The sequence below is a fragment of the Papilio polytes genome, unplaced genomic scaffold (assembly GCF_000836215.1).
Source record: "Papilio polytes unplaced genomic scaffold, Ppol_1.0 DF824169.1, whole genome shotgun sequence".
NCBI lineage: Eukaryota > Metazoa > Arthropoda > Insecta > Lepidoptera > Papilionidae > Papilio > Papilio polytes.
This window is the reverse complement of record NW_013525035.1, coordinates 5,051,003-5,068,180: the sequence shown is the minus strand read 5'-3', so window position 1 is coordinate 5,068,180 and position 17,178 is coordinate 5,051,003. Positions and strand designations below refer to the sequence as shown.

Below are 17,178 nucleotides of genomic sequence, written 5' to 3'. Positions count from 1 at the left end.
ATCACACTATTTTTGGCTTAATTTCCTAGTCACAAATTATTTTAGCATTTAATATAGTAACACCAAGTCCTTTAAGTCAGATGTTACATTCCATTATTTATCTGTGTAAATATTTATTTGTGTCATTTCTAGTCTGTGCTGTATTTAGTTTTAGGTAAAAAGTTATTTTACGTGCGACTGTATTTAATAATTGATTGTTTTATCAATTAAATACATCCGTGTTAATTCTAGTCCAATTCTTTTAATGTATTTTTCAGACATGGACGTCGTGGGAGCGTTAAAAATATGTATAGTAATTTGTTGATAAATTTGAAACCAAACTACCTCAATATAATATTAGAGAAAATATTTTGTCATATTTTTACAATTAATAATTCTACATTCGACGTCCACGTTTGGTAAAATGTAATTTATATAAAAAAAAGAATTATATTATGGCTCTGGGAGAGAGCCACACTTTAGCCGCAAGCCATCGCAGTTTATGTTAGTCTATGACTAATAGTCTATGACAACAATAATTTCTATAATCTACAATTAATTTTGTATAACAATAACCGAATAATCTAATTTATTTATAACGATATTGATTAAAAATTAAACAAATGCAAGACAAATATTAATATTGAAAAAAAAAAGATGTAAAAGATTATTTCTAACCAGATTTATTTGAAATACAATAACCGTCCGTTTTGATAATTTAATTTTATAATTGTGTTTAAAAATTTGTATTTAAAAACAAAATACCTCATTAAACGTTATTAAAGACAAATTATTAAGAATATTTTTTTTAAATAATCTCCTTTTTCTTTGATTATTTTTTATGTCAGATAGAAAAAGGCGGTAAAATAACCTAAAAACTTATGTAATCTATGGCTTGCGGTCGGTATATGTTCCTAGATCCGTCTGTTGTTTGTTTTCCATTACAAAAAGCATTTCTACCGTATTCAATAAATTAAATATACAAATATAATTCTGTTGTTTTCCTTCTAACATTCCTAATTATCATAAAGAAGTTGTCTAGAAAATTAAATGACGACATTGCGGTCAGTAAGAGTGTTTTGAAAAGGTTTGTAACAACGAAAGAAACTTCAGAACAAGGTAAATGCGTCAGTTTTTGTGGTTTGTTGTAATTATTGAAGAGCGTTTAGCAACGTATAGCGTTGTATTCGTAAATAATCTACGCATTTGCGTAAGTGCGTAACAAATGAGGGAAAATTAAACCAGATAAACAAGACTATTGGTTCATTGGACCTGTCTGCTATACCCAAAGACTCGTCTATATGTTTCCCTTCATCACCAGCTCACTATACGCTCCCACCGAGGTGCTTGGAGCCTACCCTAAGTTAGGGGTGACTAGGACATAATCAACCACGCTGGCCAAGTGCGGGTTAGTTGACTTCACACATATCTTTGAATTTCTTCGCCGATATGTGCAGGCATCACGATGTTTTCCTTCGCCGTAAGAACGTCGGGTAAATTATGTACATATGAAAATTCTAATAATCGAAAATCACATTGGCACAGCGGGATTCGAACCCAAGACCTGATTACAAGTCAAGTGCTTAAACCAATGAGCCGCCGACACTCTATGTTTCCCTTAGTGGAGTTTAGTACAGAATATTACAAAGACTGTTGTGTAAATGCGTAAGCAAGTATACTCAACTAGGTGTATTGTTTACATTATGTGAGCTCTGACTCATAATGTACTAAGCAGAAAGTTGTGTTTCCTCTGAACAATTCCAAGGAAACAAACGTAATTGAGAACTTCATTAAACTAAATGCAATAGAAAACAATAATTTAAATTGTTTGTATAAATTGTAAGTAATTATTAGGAAATAACATATTCTATTCTGTTTATTGTGTTAGTAATAATATTACTAATAGTAGGAAACATTTTTCTTTTCTAAAAACAAAGCATGAGATTACTGATGGCCGATGGCATAACCTGCAAATTAACGACTAACACGATTGACTTCTTTTTGTATTATTTTTTTGTTAAATTTTCAATAGACCTGTTTCAAAAGTTGTCCTTTCAATTGTAAACTTTTTAAAATTCAATATATTTTAACCCGTAACTAAATATCATATCGAATGATAGTGAGGTTAACTTAAACGCGTGTTGACACACGTCACGCGGGCTTAACCCCCGCATGACAGTTCACAGGGTTGCCATGCTTTTTTATCATTTAACCCATTTTTTAAACAATTCTTCAACCATTTTCCCCCGTTTATACATTTGACAGATGCTCTCTACAATACAAGACCCTCCGATGCGATTTTTAATGGGTGTCGAAGTTTTTTTTTTTTCACAAAACAGGGAATTTTTATACGAACAGTGTTTTTTTTGTAGATTAGTGTAAAGCCGACAGTTGACGCGGATATAATCTTTAATTAAGAGTATTTTTGTCGCGTTTTCTACAATTCGTATGGGGGTCGTAATTGCGTGATTTATTTATTGATAATTTTATGGAATTACTTGTTATTAAATGGTTTTGTTGTTCGATTATTCAAAATTTTTTACATTTTAAAAATAAAAACATGCTCATATGTAATTTAGAGGCGTGTTTTTGTTTGGTTTCGCTTTAATACATTTTTTTAACTAGGTTATTTATGTTTGCAGTTTAAAATCGTTTTGGTCGCTCAAACTATATATACCTCTCATTTGCCTTTTTTCTATATTAAATTAACTACTTTTCCGTATATTAGTACTTAAAAATTCATTTTACTCTTCAAAGATAAGAATAATTAAGTACATGTAAAAATTAAAACTTAAAAATATGAGCCCAAATGGCGTAGCGTAATATGCAATCGATCAAAAAATTACGTTCTTTTTTAATCTTGACATCGCCCTACGACCTTATTATTCATTTACAATGAAATATATTTTATCAAAAAAGTACATTTTTTCTAACAAAAACGTAAATCCGTTACGAGATTACTAAAAAAATCCTAAATCATTTTCCAAAGAGTTTTATTGTCTATTTTGAAACCCTTGCTGGCACACGACATGCGCGCGCCACGGCTTTATATCTTAAAAAAAACTAAATTCGCTCCGCAGCCAGTGACCTACATAAACTTTCACCCCGATGTTGTTTTTCCAGAAATCTGGTAAAAAAACGCACCCTTTTATGGTTGTTTTTTACGCGAAAACATAATCGAATTCAATCCGTCGGAAAAGGGTTCGATAAAGAACGCATCGCGATATTAACTTTTTTTTTACTCTGTGCGACATCTATACGTCATTGTTGCGCGCCAAAATTATACGTTCTGTCAAAATTTCGCACCATTTACCTCATCGGACATCTGCCGGAGGAAAAAAAGTTTTTAAATACAATGCAAATAGGGGTGGCGGAAGCGTGCAGGACATTAATTTTTAAGGGGAAATTTGACGTTTTTGTGTATAAAAAAACATGAATTAACTACGACCATATCGGAATAGCAAATATAGAATAAAATGTAATCTTATGTCCATTTGATTTATTTCTTGAATAATTGAAAAATTACGAAAATTCATTTAACGAGCTTTCGTAGCTATATATATTGAACTCTAAAGAATTGTACTAAGGTACAAGGTACAATAAAACACGCATAATAAAAACAATAATATATGAATAATTTATATCAAACATCGTAATACATGTAGTCTATGAGCAGCGTCGCGGCAAGTAACAGTGCCTTCTCCTCCACTGACAGACTCCGGTCGAACTCGACGTTAAATCTGCAAGGAGAAACATTTAGTGTATTCAAGTCGACTTATTTCGTACTAGGCTAATTTACCGAGTCAGTGGCCAAAATACTCTCGTTTATACAATGTAAGTTTGCTCAAGAACATTGAATCCGGGTAACAAAACAAAAAAAAAGATAATTTTCGAGATTTGTAGGTCTTTAAGTAATCCGGATTCAATGCTCTTGAGTAAACTAGATTGTGAATCTATACTATTATAATAAAGCGTAAACACACACTTCTTTGTTGCCTAAGATGTCAGCAATTACAGCATATTTTTAAATAATTCTTTTTGTAATAAAAAGCCCTACACTTATGTCATGCTTTAGGCTATATATTTTCACGCCATTAAACCTAGGAGGTTCATATATTGGTTAAAAACCCTAATGTGAGAAAGAGGCTATAAGTTGCTGCCAACATCAAGAAAGCAAAAATTGCCATAGTAAGGTGATTGGTATTTTGACATTTGCAATTGATTATTTAACTCATGGAAAGAATAAAATAAAATTTGCGTAATTTTATGCAGATGAAGTCGCAGGAGAACAGCTAGTGGAGAGATAAAGAGAAACACTATGTGTGGTCAGATGAAAGTGGGCAGCTAAGCAAATTATTAGAACTATAAGGATAAAGGGTGTCGGTATACCTGTCAGTGATAGGAGCGAAGAACATGGCGTGCAGCAAGCCTTGCCAACGCTTGCAGGTGCTGCCGACAGGGGCGCCGTCAGCACGCGCGATGCAGAACTCCACGTCACGGAATAAACTCAGGGTAATAAACGGACCTGAGAAAACCTTTTAACATACATCCATACATTCTGATAAAAGACGCTTATTGTTACTATAAGTTGTATATTTCTTCTCTTTCGTGCATAATCTTTCGTTGTTTATACTACACTATCGTAATTAATTTTACTGTCCCAAATGTTGCTAAAAAGAGACGAACTTCAAAAGGTTTATATTTAATCGTATAAATAAATACCTTTAGAAGTTTGTCGTTTTACTTTAGTTTTACTAGCTTCTACAAACAGTTCTCATAGGCGTTGCCAGGTAATGATCTAGGCTTCGTCAAGATGGAGTTCACTGACGGACCTAGCGGAAGACCGCTACATGGTGTTGAAAGCTTTACAGCAATTTGTAAATACTATTTTTGGTTTTTCTTTATTTTTCATTTTCTTATTTTGTAGTGTTTGTTTATAATTTTATGGTTTTGGTATTTAGTTTAAGGTATTATGGGACTGACATGTTTTATGGGACCAAAGTCCCTATAAAAAATAAAGAGAAAAAAAAGATGGGGTTAGAATTAAAAAGGTCTTAACCGAAGTAGACTTTTGCAGATATCGATTATCTAAGAAATGTTCTGACTACTATCGTTGCTCTCATAACCTATTTATATTTCTATTCCAATATTAACGACAATATTTTTATAGTACTTACCGCGGATCCAAAAGACCTCTTCGCCGTTCGCCTTTTTGACCAGATATATCGGTCTGACAGCCGCCCATTGCTGCTCGATAGTACCTATGAGATGTTCAGGTGGACTGAAGACTTGGAGGTGTTGCATTTGACAGGGCAGGACTCGCGGCGTGCAGGCGTAGGGCCGAAGCACGCGCAGAACTTCCGCGCCCATACTATTGCACACGCGGAGCTGGAGGGGACGAAGACCGTAGCAGAAGTAGCCCACCCACCAGCTAGAATAATACTTACCAATTAATAATAAGTCTAAATTACTAGACTAACTGATTTTAAGCGCCACAAAAGGCCTAAGCCGGGCTATAATACCGCACAGATAGTATCTTCTATTTGATTCGCGCAAGAACTACTGGGCCGATTTCAAAAATTCTTTTACCATCAGAAAGGTAACTTATCTGTGAGTAACATAGGATATATTTTGTTATTACTAATGTTTAGGAACTATTAATAAACAGCGTATTTCAGGACCCCGGGACTAAAATTCTAAACAAGTTGCCGGCCTCAGTGTTCCCGTCCAGTTATAACGTGGGTCCAGTCAAAAGCAGGGTGAATCGGCACTTATTGAGCTAGCGTGCTCTATCCTTCGGCCGCGTCTACACTAAGCTTAGGTGGAGTCATGGTCAAGCGCTGGTTTAATTATGTTAAAAAAAAAAACTAAAACAAAATAAGGGATTGTATACACTAATGACTTAAGTATTGATTAAATTATTCAGCATGTAGTCGGTCTTTAAGTGGTCATATCTTTAGCTGGACCTGTTCTCCTCCTCCACGGTATACACTAGGTTCCTGTCAGGCGTGCGCACGTGGAAGCGGTTCCTCTTGCCCCTAAGAAACAGCACACTCTTCACCCGCAGACGCTTCGTGATCATCAGATGTTCTACCGAAGTCAACTCTTCTAGTAGCGACGGTGGCTCCTCAGACTTCTGGCAAATTTAATACTTAGTAAGGAATGTGACGGTATTGTAACACCTGTCTCTGATTTGTTTAAGTTAAAGAAAGAGATGGCAATACTATACGCTCTTTCTAGCCTTGTATAAAGTTATTTAGTTCTAAGAGCATTTTTTCGGAAAAACAAGATATTTACATGTACCAATTCAAGTCAATTCGATTGCATAAAATAAATCAATATTTTTACAAAGAATTCATAAGTTACTAGAGTTCGCCTGCGACTCCGTCCGCGTGGAATAAAGAAAGTAAGTAGCTTATGTGTTCCAGACTATCCTCTACATCTATACCAAATTTCATCGAGATCCGTTCAGTGGCTACAAACTGACATCTATCTAAACTTTCGCATTTATGATTGTAAGCAAGTAACATTTATACCAACAATTTATCGTTTGATCTAGTACATAACTTATTATACAATCGTTGCAGAATATCACCTGACATGGCTCCAAGACTTCAGGGAGCAAGGTACTGACAGGTTCCTTCACCAGGTCCCCGTACACCTGGACAGGCACCGAGGGTATCGGCGCCGCTTGGGTCATCTCTAGACCGTTCCCAGATTTAACAAAACATCTCTGACAGCTGTGCAAGTTGTGATTATGGGGTGTTAATTTAAAATAATTTGCCATAAAACGTCAACACAATATTCTAGCAAAATTTACTTTTCATCATCTGACAGTTAGTTTTTTAATCTGTTATCAATATAGATAAAATATAAGTTCTTACGATGTGAAGAAAGGTCTGTATTTTTTATGGTGTTTGGAAAAACTAACAGCGGGGTTAGACAGTAAATAACCAAAAACGAAACGTTCCATCGTTTCGTCTAAGCGATAGCGTCTCTCGTTTTCCCGAGAAAGCTAGACAGTAACAAACGATAGTCACTTTCGTGCAGACGAAGGTGAATCGTCAAAAAAAACTAATTATTGTCTCTGCTGACGATGACTGTTGTGTCATCTGAATTTGACGTATAAAAATGTAAAATGTTCACGTCAAAAATACAGTTGAGATTCAAAAGTTAGTCAAGTGTGTTGCGAGTTTAAAACTTAATAAAAATGAGAAAAAAAGCAGCGAACAAATCGCCGTGATGTCTCTGCTGCCTCCTCTTCAGCAGCAATTGATCCTACATCTGATTTTGGTCACAGTCAAGGTAAATACTAACATACATATGAATTGAAACACTACAGTTCTAGATTGTATCTTTCCTGTTCCTAGCTTTTCCACCAAGCTTTAAACACATAATTTATTGACAGATGCATCGCAGAACAGACGAAGACGCGTTTTAAAATCAACGCGACGGACCTCCTCTATTGAGACGCCGTATGATCGAGTGGCAAAAGAGTTTGCTGCTGCGGAATTACAGCGGTTGAAGTTGGAGGAGGACCGTGACAGGAGGCAGCATGCATTAGATATAAAAAGGCTTGAGCTGGAAATCTTGCGTGAAACCAATCTTCACGCAAGGGAAGCTGTCAGAGCCCAGACTGATAGGGATACAATAAATATCCAACAAACATTCCTCAAACTTCTTCAAGACGCCATAACAAAATTTTCTCATTGACATTACTTCCTTTTTTTCTGCTGGCGGTTCATTCTACCAATCTGGTTATAATTACGAAGTAACGGCGCGAGCCAAGGTTCGCTAGGGGTTTATCCTCTAAATCCGGTTATAATAAAGAACTAAGGTAATAATTGAAAGGTTATAACGGCGCGAGTCCCACGGAGGGCGACACCTTGGGTTGGCTGAGAAAAGAATGTAGCTTTGATAAGCAGTCTTAAATGCAAAAACATCTAACATTTACATAGTTTTTATTTGTAACTTGTGTAATTTATGTTTTTTATGTTAATTTTGAAATAAAAATGATCGTAAATAAAGTTTATTTTTCATTATCTAAAGGGTCTAAGGTTATATTTATATACCATTTATAGATTTTTCACCTTAGAAGATTAAATTAATATTTAATAATAATTAAAGACATTTAACTAAAGTTGATTCAGTTGATCTCGAAGAAAAACGAGACACCTTTGAGAATCGCCTCAAAAACGAACGATCGTGTCGCTTTAAAAACGATTATGTTTGTCATTTCGTGTTACTGTCTAGGAATTTTAAAGGAAATAGTCGAAAAACGACAGACGAAAGACGAAAGCGACCTTCGTGCGTGTCACTGTCTAAGATTTTAACGCGTGACGTCAGACGTCAGTGTCTCAACCAATCACAATCGAACGATAATCGCTTTCGTTTCGTTCATGTTTTTTACTGTCTAACCCTGCTGAACTCGTTTCAAGTTTATTAGTTATTCCTGGTATCATCGTTTACTTGTGGGAAACACTGAAGAATTTGTTTTGGCTTTCTAAAAAGGCCCACTTTTGTACAACTGCCTTACTAATAAATTTTATAATTAAAATTGTAATAAACAGCTATGTTATTCAGTGATAATGTAGCAATTTATTGTTAAAAGAATTTTTAAAATCGGTCCAGTAGTTTTTGAGTTATTTCAATACATACAAAAATACCGAACTTGTCTCTTTAAAATATTATAGAATAAAAAAATAGTGTAATTTTATTATCACAGTATTCGAATAACTCAAAGGAACTTCTTAAGATACTAATGAACATGATAAACTAGTTTTCACCCGCGACTCTGCGTGGTATTAAAAAAAATACTCTAAAAACAAAATATTCTCAAAAAAAAACCAGTACACTAAAAAGTAACGAAATAATTCCTTGAAAATAGTAAACCTCCCTTATTGTAGCTGTTATGTCTTTATTGTACAATTATTATTACATTGATGTCGTAAGTTATGCCGTAACACACATAAAAAAAAGAAAAAAAACATACAGACGAATTGAGTACCTCCTTCTTTTGGGAAGTCGATCAAAAAGGCAAGTATCCTATGTGTTCTTCCCGACTATTCTCTACATCTATGCCAAATTTGATTGAGATCCGTTCAGCTTCGGCTACGAACTCTAACATTAACGAATTTTAACAACTTGCCAGACGAGATAAAGAATTGTAAAAGTATTAATATTTTCAAAAATAAAGTTACATATTATTGCCGAACTATAATAAAATCATTTCAGTTGCCTATAGGTATATACATATATCTTTGTTACTTGTCATTTATGTTAATTTAGATTATTTTAAGGCTTGTTTTGATTTATATTAATTAATAGTGTACCTAGTGTCTTTTTGTGTTTATACTATATTATGTACTTACCCGCAAGCTCATAATTACATTGTACATATTTAAATTTTCTCATTGTAAGTGAAACATTGTGTTTTTTATGAGAATAAATATCTTTAAACCTAACATCCATCCATCTAAACTTTCACATTTATAATATTAGTATGATTGGTATACATTTAACAAAATTACATTATAATAATTACCTTCAACTCTGAGATCAAAGTTACGTATTATTTTCGATATAATCTTAGTACCATTATAAATGCGAAAGTTTAGTTGGATGGATGTTTGTTAGAGTTTGTAGCCTAAACGGTAGAAGGGATCTTGATGAAATTTGGCATAGATGTAGAGGATAGTCTGGAAGAACACATAAGCTATATGCTTCTGTTTTTTTTAATTACGCGCGGACGGAGTCGCGGGTGAAAGCTAGTTGCAAAAATCAAACAAAAATCAGAATTAATGTCTACAGAATAATAGAAATGAAACACAAAAGTTTGAAAAAAACGCATAAATAATTGTATTTCGTAACGATTTACATTTTCGATTCCCCATGTAATAAAATATTCTTTCGATTTCATGCAAATGGCGGAGCTTTAATGACCGGAGGGGGATCCATTTAAATTTTGTGGAAAAAATTGGGAAACTGTATCGCTTTTATTAATCGAAATGCAACAATGCACTCTCGTTACAATGCAAGCTGAGGTGACCATGTTGTGCGGGATTTTACCCAAATTAACATGGTAAATGACCAGACGGTGTCAGAAAATACGGAAAGTATCATTTGGAAATAAATATAGTTTCTGTTACTGATAACTAAACTATTGGTGGGAATTTTAAAATCAGAGCAGTTTTTAAGTTATTTCAATACATAAAAAAATGCATTTTTTTTCTTTATAGTAGCATAGATGATGGCAAGTCAGAAAACCCATCATCATTCTATTAATTTATCAAATAAAAAGTTAATTTCGATGTTTTTTTGCTAAAAGTCCTACATAACCTATAACTTATGGTTATTGTACGTTTTAATGTGTCGCAGACGCGTGCGCTCCAGCTACCATTTTATGCAAAAACGCAAATTTTCTGTAGAAATTTGAAACGGTCCATTGTGCCACCGGCTTTGGAGAATAAAAATAATCAAAGTACATTTTTAGGGGAGCGACAAAGTTGTTACAATTGCTCTTACAAACGACAGTATAGCATCGCCTGCAGTGGACAGCATGCATTATGCACGCTTGTAACTGAAGCCATTTATGCTTAATAATAATAGTAGATATTATAAGATAAGATACGAAATGAGTATATTAGAGGAAGTTGTTGTTTTAACAGTGGAAGTGCCCGCTTTAACATCTTAGCACGAATGGGCCGGCACGCCCGGTGTAATACCACGACCACACAGAAGACAGGCGTGAAATGGAAGCAATTCCGTGTTTCGTCTGATGAGTGTGGTGCCGGAGGCCTAATTTAAGTCCCTTTCTCTTTACCACCCTTTTCTTATAAGGAGAGGTTGGGAAGGGGAAGTGGATTTAACGGTGGAGGAGATGCATAGAAAGGGGAAATATGCTCTTTATGTGCGTCTCCTCTTCCGTCGTATAAGGGTAGGCAACGCATCTGTTATTGCGGATGTCTATGGGCAGCGGTCGCTTCGCCATTTTGGCGGCGCGCCGCTTGCTCGTTTGCCACCTTATGCTATAAAAAAAAAAAGTTTGAGAGTAGCCCCCATAGTAGAGAAGGTTAGGAGTAAAAGGTTAGCATGGTATGGGCATGTTATGAGGAGGGATGAATCGCATGTTACAAGGAGAACGTTAGTTATGAGACCTCGAAAGAGATGGATGGATTGTGTAAAAGGTGACATGATCAAAAAGGTAGTGATGACTGAGATGACGTATGATAGAGTTATCTGGAGGACAAAAACCTGTTGCGTCGACCCTACGGGAGTAGGATAAGGAAAATTACGTAACTATTATTATAAAATTATAGTCTTACAATGAATTTAAAATTTTTAGTGAAAAGGATAGCTATATCATTTGTGGCGTCATTGATATTTTTACATCAAAATGTTCTGTAACCGTGAATCTATACTATTATAATAAAGCGTAAACACACACTTCTTTGTTACCTAAGATGTCAGCAATTACACCATATTTTTGAATACTTCTTTATTCAATAAAAAGTTACACTTATGTTACGCTTTAGGCTATATATTTTTACGCTATTAAACTTAGGGGGTAGATATTTTGGATAAAAACCCTAAGTGGGAAAGAGACCATAAGTTGCTGCCAACATCAAGGAAACAAGGTTGTCATCACGTCATGTTATTTTGACATTTGTAATTGATAAATTGACAAATGTAAACAATAAAATATTTTTTTTTATAATTTCTTGCGGATGAAGTCGCACGGGAATAGCTAGTTTTCCTTTAAAACTAAAAAAACTTATATCGTTGTCCCGGTCATTTTCTTAAAAAATTTTAGATAAAAAATTGTATTTGAATAGCGGTAATAATTCTATTATATTTTTTTAATCTGTATCATAATTGTAAATTAAACCTTAACTTAATTTAAATAAAACACAAATTACCGTATTAAATCTTGTTTCTCTATTAAATTATTCAATTCCCTATCTTTAAGAACACCTTTAAATTCTTCTTCAATATCTTGTAATGTTTTATCCTTTGTCTCTGGGAGTATCAGCAGAGATACTAACAAACCGTAAGCCACTAAAATTGCGTAAACAGCGAATGCACCATATAACTGTAAAGTATTGAACATTTGTAACGCCGTTTTCATATTAATTATTAAATTTAAAGAAAAAAATAATTGTGATATAATTTGACAAACACCTCTATATTGTAAAGGGAATATCTCACCCGCAAGTATGTTAGGTAAAACTAAACTACCTGAAGAAAAAGAAAATACATACAAATGTATTAAAAATACACCAATATACGAATGATCGTAGGATAATAGTAAATTCATCCTTAAATATACGTAAACAGATATTATTAATAATGCTATAATGTTTAATAAAACTGTTATTAATAACATTAGTCTTCTTCTAAGTTTTCTAACAATAATCATAGCGCAAATACCAGACAACGATCGGAGTATATCGGTCGATATCAGAAATGACATTTTCATTTCGCCTACAATTCGTTCGTAAATGTACGTTGTGAACGCATCGTGGACGTTCGCGGCACACCATTCGTTAATAATATGCAAATGGAACATTAAAAACAAAGGTTTGTATACTTCTTTCTTCTTCCACATATTAAAAAAATCTGTCACTTTTTTGCCAAAACTTTCTTTTTTCCCACTAACAGCTGTCATTTGAATTTCAACCATTCTCTCCAACTCACGTCCTTCATTCGGATATCTCAGCCAATTGAATATACGTCTACATTCATCGTAGTTACCTTTTCTAGCCAAAAAACTCGGAGATTCAGGAGAAAATATAACAATAATTATATTAATTAAACCAATCGTAGCACATATCATTGATATATATTGCCATTTTAAAAAAGATAAACTATGTATGGATAAAACTCCGAGGGATATAGAAATTGCTATTGTTGTGAGACAGGCGCCTCTGTACTTTGGACTGGAATATTCTCCAAGCAAGACAGGAACAAGGATAGCTGCGCAACCGAGACAGATGCCTTGCAGGAATCTACAGAAGAGAATGACGTAGTAATCTGAAGTAAGAGAGAGGCAGATCCACGCCACTGTGGCTAGGATGGCTCGAAACATGTTGGCAGGTTTCCTTCCGTATGTGTTCATCATCGGCGTTGTGATCAGAAGTCCGATTGGCAATGATACGCCATTGATAGACGCTGTAACAAAAAAAATTAATTGAACACTAAAAAACAACAGAATGTAAACTTATCAGTAACCAAACCACTGATCTCTATAAATGGACAGGCTATAAACTGTAGTATTTTGTTACTATTTGATTATCTCCATTGGTACAGAAAAAATTTAAATAAAACAAGCCTGTTAGTGACAGCTACGCAAAAAAAGTTGGAACGAACCTTAAGCTGGCATTTCTATTTGTCCTATCTATTTACAGAGATCAGTGGCTAGTCTTGTCTTTATAATATCCTATGTCCTAAAACCTACTTATGTTTTACTTGATCAGACATCTTTTACAGATTTAAGCGGAATAAAAATACAGATAAGCCCTTAGCTCTTTAACTGTCGTTCAAATGTTCTTAGTTTTGACTCACCGATCCAGGAAGCTCGCTCATCATCTAGAGGAGAGATCGCATTTAGTTGCGGCAGCAGGACGTAGCAGAACGTCATCGCCTGACTGCCCGATAGCATCGCCAGAGATACGCCAAGCGTTACAAAACACTGCGCAATAATGTACAGTTAAATACAACAGACATTACAAATAATAAATCTATCTTATTAAGAACGAGCTGTCACCCGTAAACTTCTTTATGGCGGATTTAAAAAAAGTCATCTATCACATTCCCGCGTGTACCTACCTTCTACCAGCTATCTTCCAAAGTCCCTTTCAAATCGGTCCACCCGTTGCACACATAGCAGTCCGGTAACCATTTTGAAAGCGCGGAATTAAAAAAAAATGTAGCCTATAATATGCCCATTTATGTCAGCTACCCTCCAGTGAAAGTCTCCGCCAAATGGGCCTAGCCGTTTCGGAGACTGGCCAGAAAAAAACGCGGCTTGCGGACAGACAGACAGACAATTTTTTAAACGCGATTTTCGTTATTAGCAACGCAAATACGTTAGGTTCCCGAAATCTGGAATTTTTCTTTTTATATCCAAACTGACACTATATTTCATGTGTGATCATGATATAGATATATCATTTTTAATACATCATTTTTTATATTTGTACCGTTAATTTGAATGTCGATACTTCTAAATAATACATAGACAAAAAGCTAAGTAGACGCACGGACGCTTTAAAAAGCGTCAAACGTACAGAATCTATATCTATATAAATATATCTAGGGTAAAACCGGGATAGATGCCCCACTTTTTGAAAAAGACGTCTAATTTAAAAAACACTAATTTTATACTAAAAATTCTTTTAAGATAGCTAGAAAAATCCTTTATTTTCATTTTTTAATTAGATTTTTGTACCTATCAAATGCAGATTTTACAGAATTTAGCTTTTCGTGGAACTCCTTTTTTTGGGATAGACGCCTACCTATATGGATAGTTGCCCCACGATGCCTCTTAAATGCAGACTTAATAAACCAGTACATTGACTTAATAGAAAATATAAAGGTGCTTATAACTAATTACAAAGTTATACAACGCTAAATGCTAACCTTTAAAACTTTTACGTGTTCGTGTACTTCGCCGTAGAGATAATAAAATGTACGAGCAAAACACGTTCTCAAAGCACCACTATCTGCGCCTAAATAATGTGAGGGGGAGATGCGGCTCCTAATTATAAGATTAATTCCTAATTGCGAGTTCGGGAAGTTACGTTTTTCGAATTTGAGGCACCTATCCCTCTGCGGCATCTATCCCGGTTTTACCCTATATAAATATAGATATAGATTTTGTACGTTTGACGCTATAGATTTGACGAGATAGCTATTTGACGCGTATAGATATATTATGAAGAGGAAAGATTTGTATTTTTGTATGACTGAAATAACTCAAAAACTGCTGGGCCGATTTTAAAAATTCTTTTACTGTTAGAAAGGTAATTTATCTGAATAATACAGGCTATATTTTTAGGAAGTAGTAAATGTATTTATTTTTACTCATTTCAATAATAGATAGAGTTAATGAAATTACGTTAAAAATGGTTCAAGTGAAGTGTATGATGCTTGATTTATTTTTTGAATCTATATGGTTAAAAATTATTATTTTTTTACCTGATTGAAGAGAGGTGAATCAAACATGTTTGGTCAGAGTCGATCCGCCAAGACTCTCAGTCATTCTGCGCTCAAATTCAGTAGGAACTGACATCTGGATAGATTGAAAGTTAAACATTATGTACTAAGATAAAGAATTAATTGTAACATGTCACACGAAGTGATTAAAATGCAAAAAAGACTGACAAACAACACGTGTAGTGCAAAAAACCTAGTTATTTTTTCCTAACCTATAATTTAGATAAAACGTTTTATAGGACATCTATTTTATGCTAATCGGATTTATCTATTTTTTTTCTATTTCCCTATACTTTAAATATATATATAATTTAGAAAACAACCACTAGATAATTTAATTCAGTATAAAAGTCGTTTAAGCAATTACTTAAAAAGAGGTATGAAGATTTCCTTTTTTATAAGAGACTAGGTGCTGCTCGCGAGTTCGTCCACTTAAAATTAATAAATGGTAAAAAAGTAGTCGTTAACGATAATGCTTTTAATGGTGAAAGAATTATACAAATGTAAATGCATTTTATTTATGTTCTATCGCTATTAATTGTTCTTTGGAGTACATTTCTTTTAAACTAGCTGTTTCCGTGCGGCTTCATTCGCAAGAAATTATGAAAATTTTATTTCATTGTTTACATTTGTCAAATTATCAATTGCAAATGTCAAAATAACATGACTTGATAAACCTTAGGAATCTTTCTTTCTTGATGTTGGCTGACTTATGGTCTCTTTCCCACATTAGGGTTTTTATCCAAAATATTTACACCCTAAGTTTAATGGCGTGAAAATATATAGCCTAAAGCGTGACGTAAGTGTAGGGCTTTTTATTAAAAAAAAGAATTATTCAAAAATACGCTGTAAATGATTGACATTTTAGGCAACAAAGAAGTGTGTGTTTTCGTTTTATTATAGAGATATATATATTATAGATAGAGGAAATAAGGAGGAAAATAAGATAGAGGAAAGGGGGATAAACAAGCGCTATGCTACGGCCTTATACACTCTAAATGTGTCCAAACATTCAATATTTTTCCATTACTTTTTACCTTATTAGTACTTTTGATGATAAGAACGGTAGCGCTAACTATAACCGACCAAAATTGAGCGGTTATGATATGCGTCAAATATGACGTCATTTTGACCATCGTAACACTGGTGCAGCGAATATCATGAACAACCGTAGACGTAACCATCGGGAATGCGCTGGTTAAGGTTTATAGTTAGTTAATGTAACTCACCCTTAGTTAATTTTAAGGTTATTCCAAATATTACTGTTATAAATTTAACTTTAACGACAACCGGCGATATGATGCGACCCACGCTAAGTAAACAATGTCTGTCCCTTGATAGTATTCACGAATTCAACTCGAAATCTTTTTTTTTAGAATAGTATTCTATAGCACATCTGTCAATAAAACCTCGCGTAATAAAACAACTTATATGAGACTAACATCGTGATGTTATAAGCTATTTTTGGACACGTTTGAAAAAAAACACAAACTTTCATATTATTATTAAAACAACAAGACAGTCGTGATGTTCAATTCTCGACTAATAAATGTTTCGTTACTTTTTAATATTAGATTTTTATGACATTGGTTACTTACAAAGAAATAGACGCGACAAGATATCTATACTACAGTAGATCCTTGATAGCTCAATCCTCGGTAACATAAAAACCTCTATAACTTCAAAAAATATGTTCCCTTCCCATCAGAGCCCATAACCTTTACATAGACACTTGATAAATTAAAACCTCTATAACTTAAATTATTTTGTGTTTCCCTTGGACTTTAACTTATCGAGGTTCTTATGTATTATTAAGAGGAAAGATTTGTATTTTTGTATGTTGTCGAATTACGTTAAAACTACTAGGCCGATTTTAAACATTCTTTCACAATTAGAAAGGTAATTTATCTGTGAGTAACACAGGCTACTTTTTTCATTATTTTTTCACGTGGGCAAAATCGCTAGAACCAGCAAATTTATATT

General features: G+C 34.0%; 2 protein-coding genes across 2 annotated transcripts; both read right to left on the bottom strand.

Moving 5' to 3' along the window:
* Positions 1-3,592: 3,592 nt before the first annotated feature.
* On the bottom strand, positions 3,593-6,821 carry LOC106111324 (phospholipid scramblase 2-like). The gene is made up of 5 exons (XM_013293351.1): positions 6,575-6,821; positions 5,946-6,115; positions 5,157-5,410; positions 4,369-4,504; positions 3,593-3,719 (listed from the first exon to the last, which is right to left on the bottom strand). Exons 1-5 carry the CDS (start codon positions 6,764-6,766, stop codon positions 3,623-3,625), a joined length of 849 nt encoding a protein of 282 aa, XP_013148805.1. The 5' UTR covers positions 6,767-6,821; the 3' UTR covers positions 3,593-3,622.
* A 5,072-nt stretch (positions 6,822-11,893) lies between these two features.
* LOC106111292 (facilitated trehalose transporter Tret1-like) lies at positions 11,894-13,639 on the bottom strand. Its single transcript, XM_013293319.1, has 5 exons — positions 13,543-13,639; positions 12,912-13,149; positions 12,676-12,737; positions 12,187-12,216; positions 11,894-12,036 (listed from the first exon to the last, which is right to left on the bottom strand). The coding sequence occupies exons 1-5, from the start codon at positions 13,637-13,639 to the stop codon at positions 11,894-11,896; spliced, it is 570 nt and encodes a 189-aa protein (XP_013148773.1).
* Between the last annotated feature and the right edge of the window lie 3,539 nt (positions 13,640-17,178).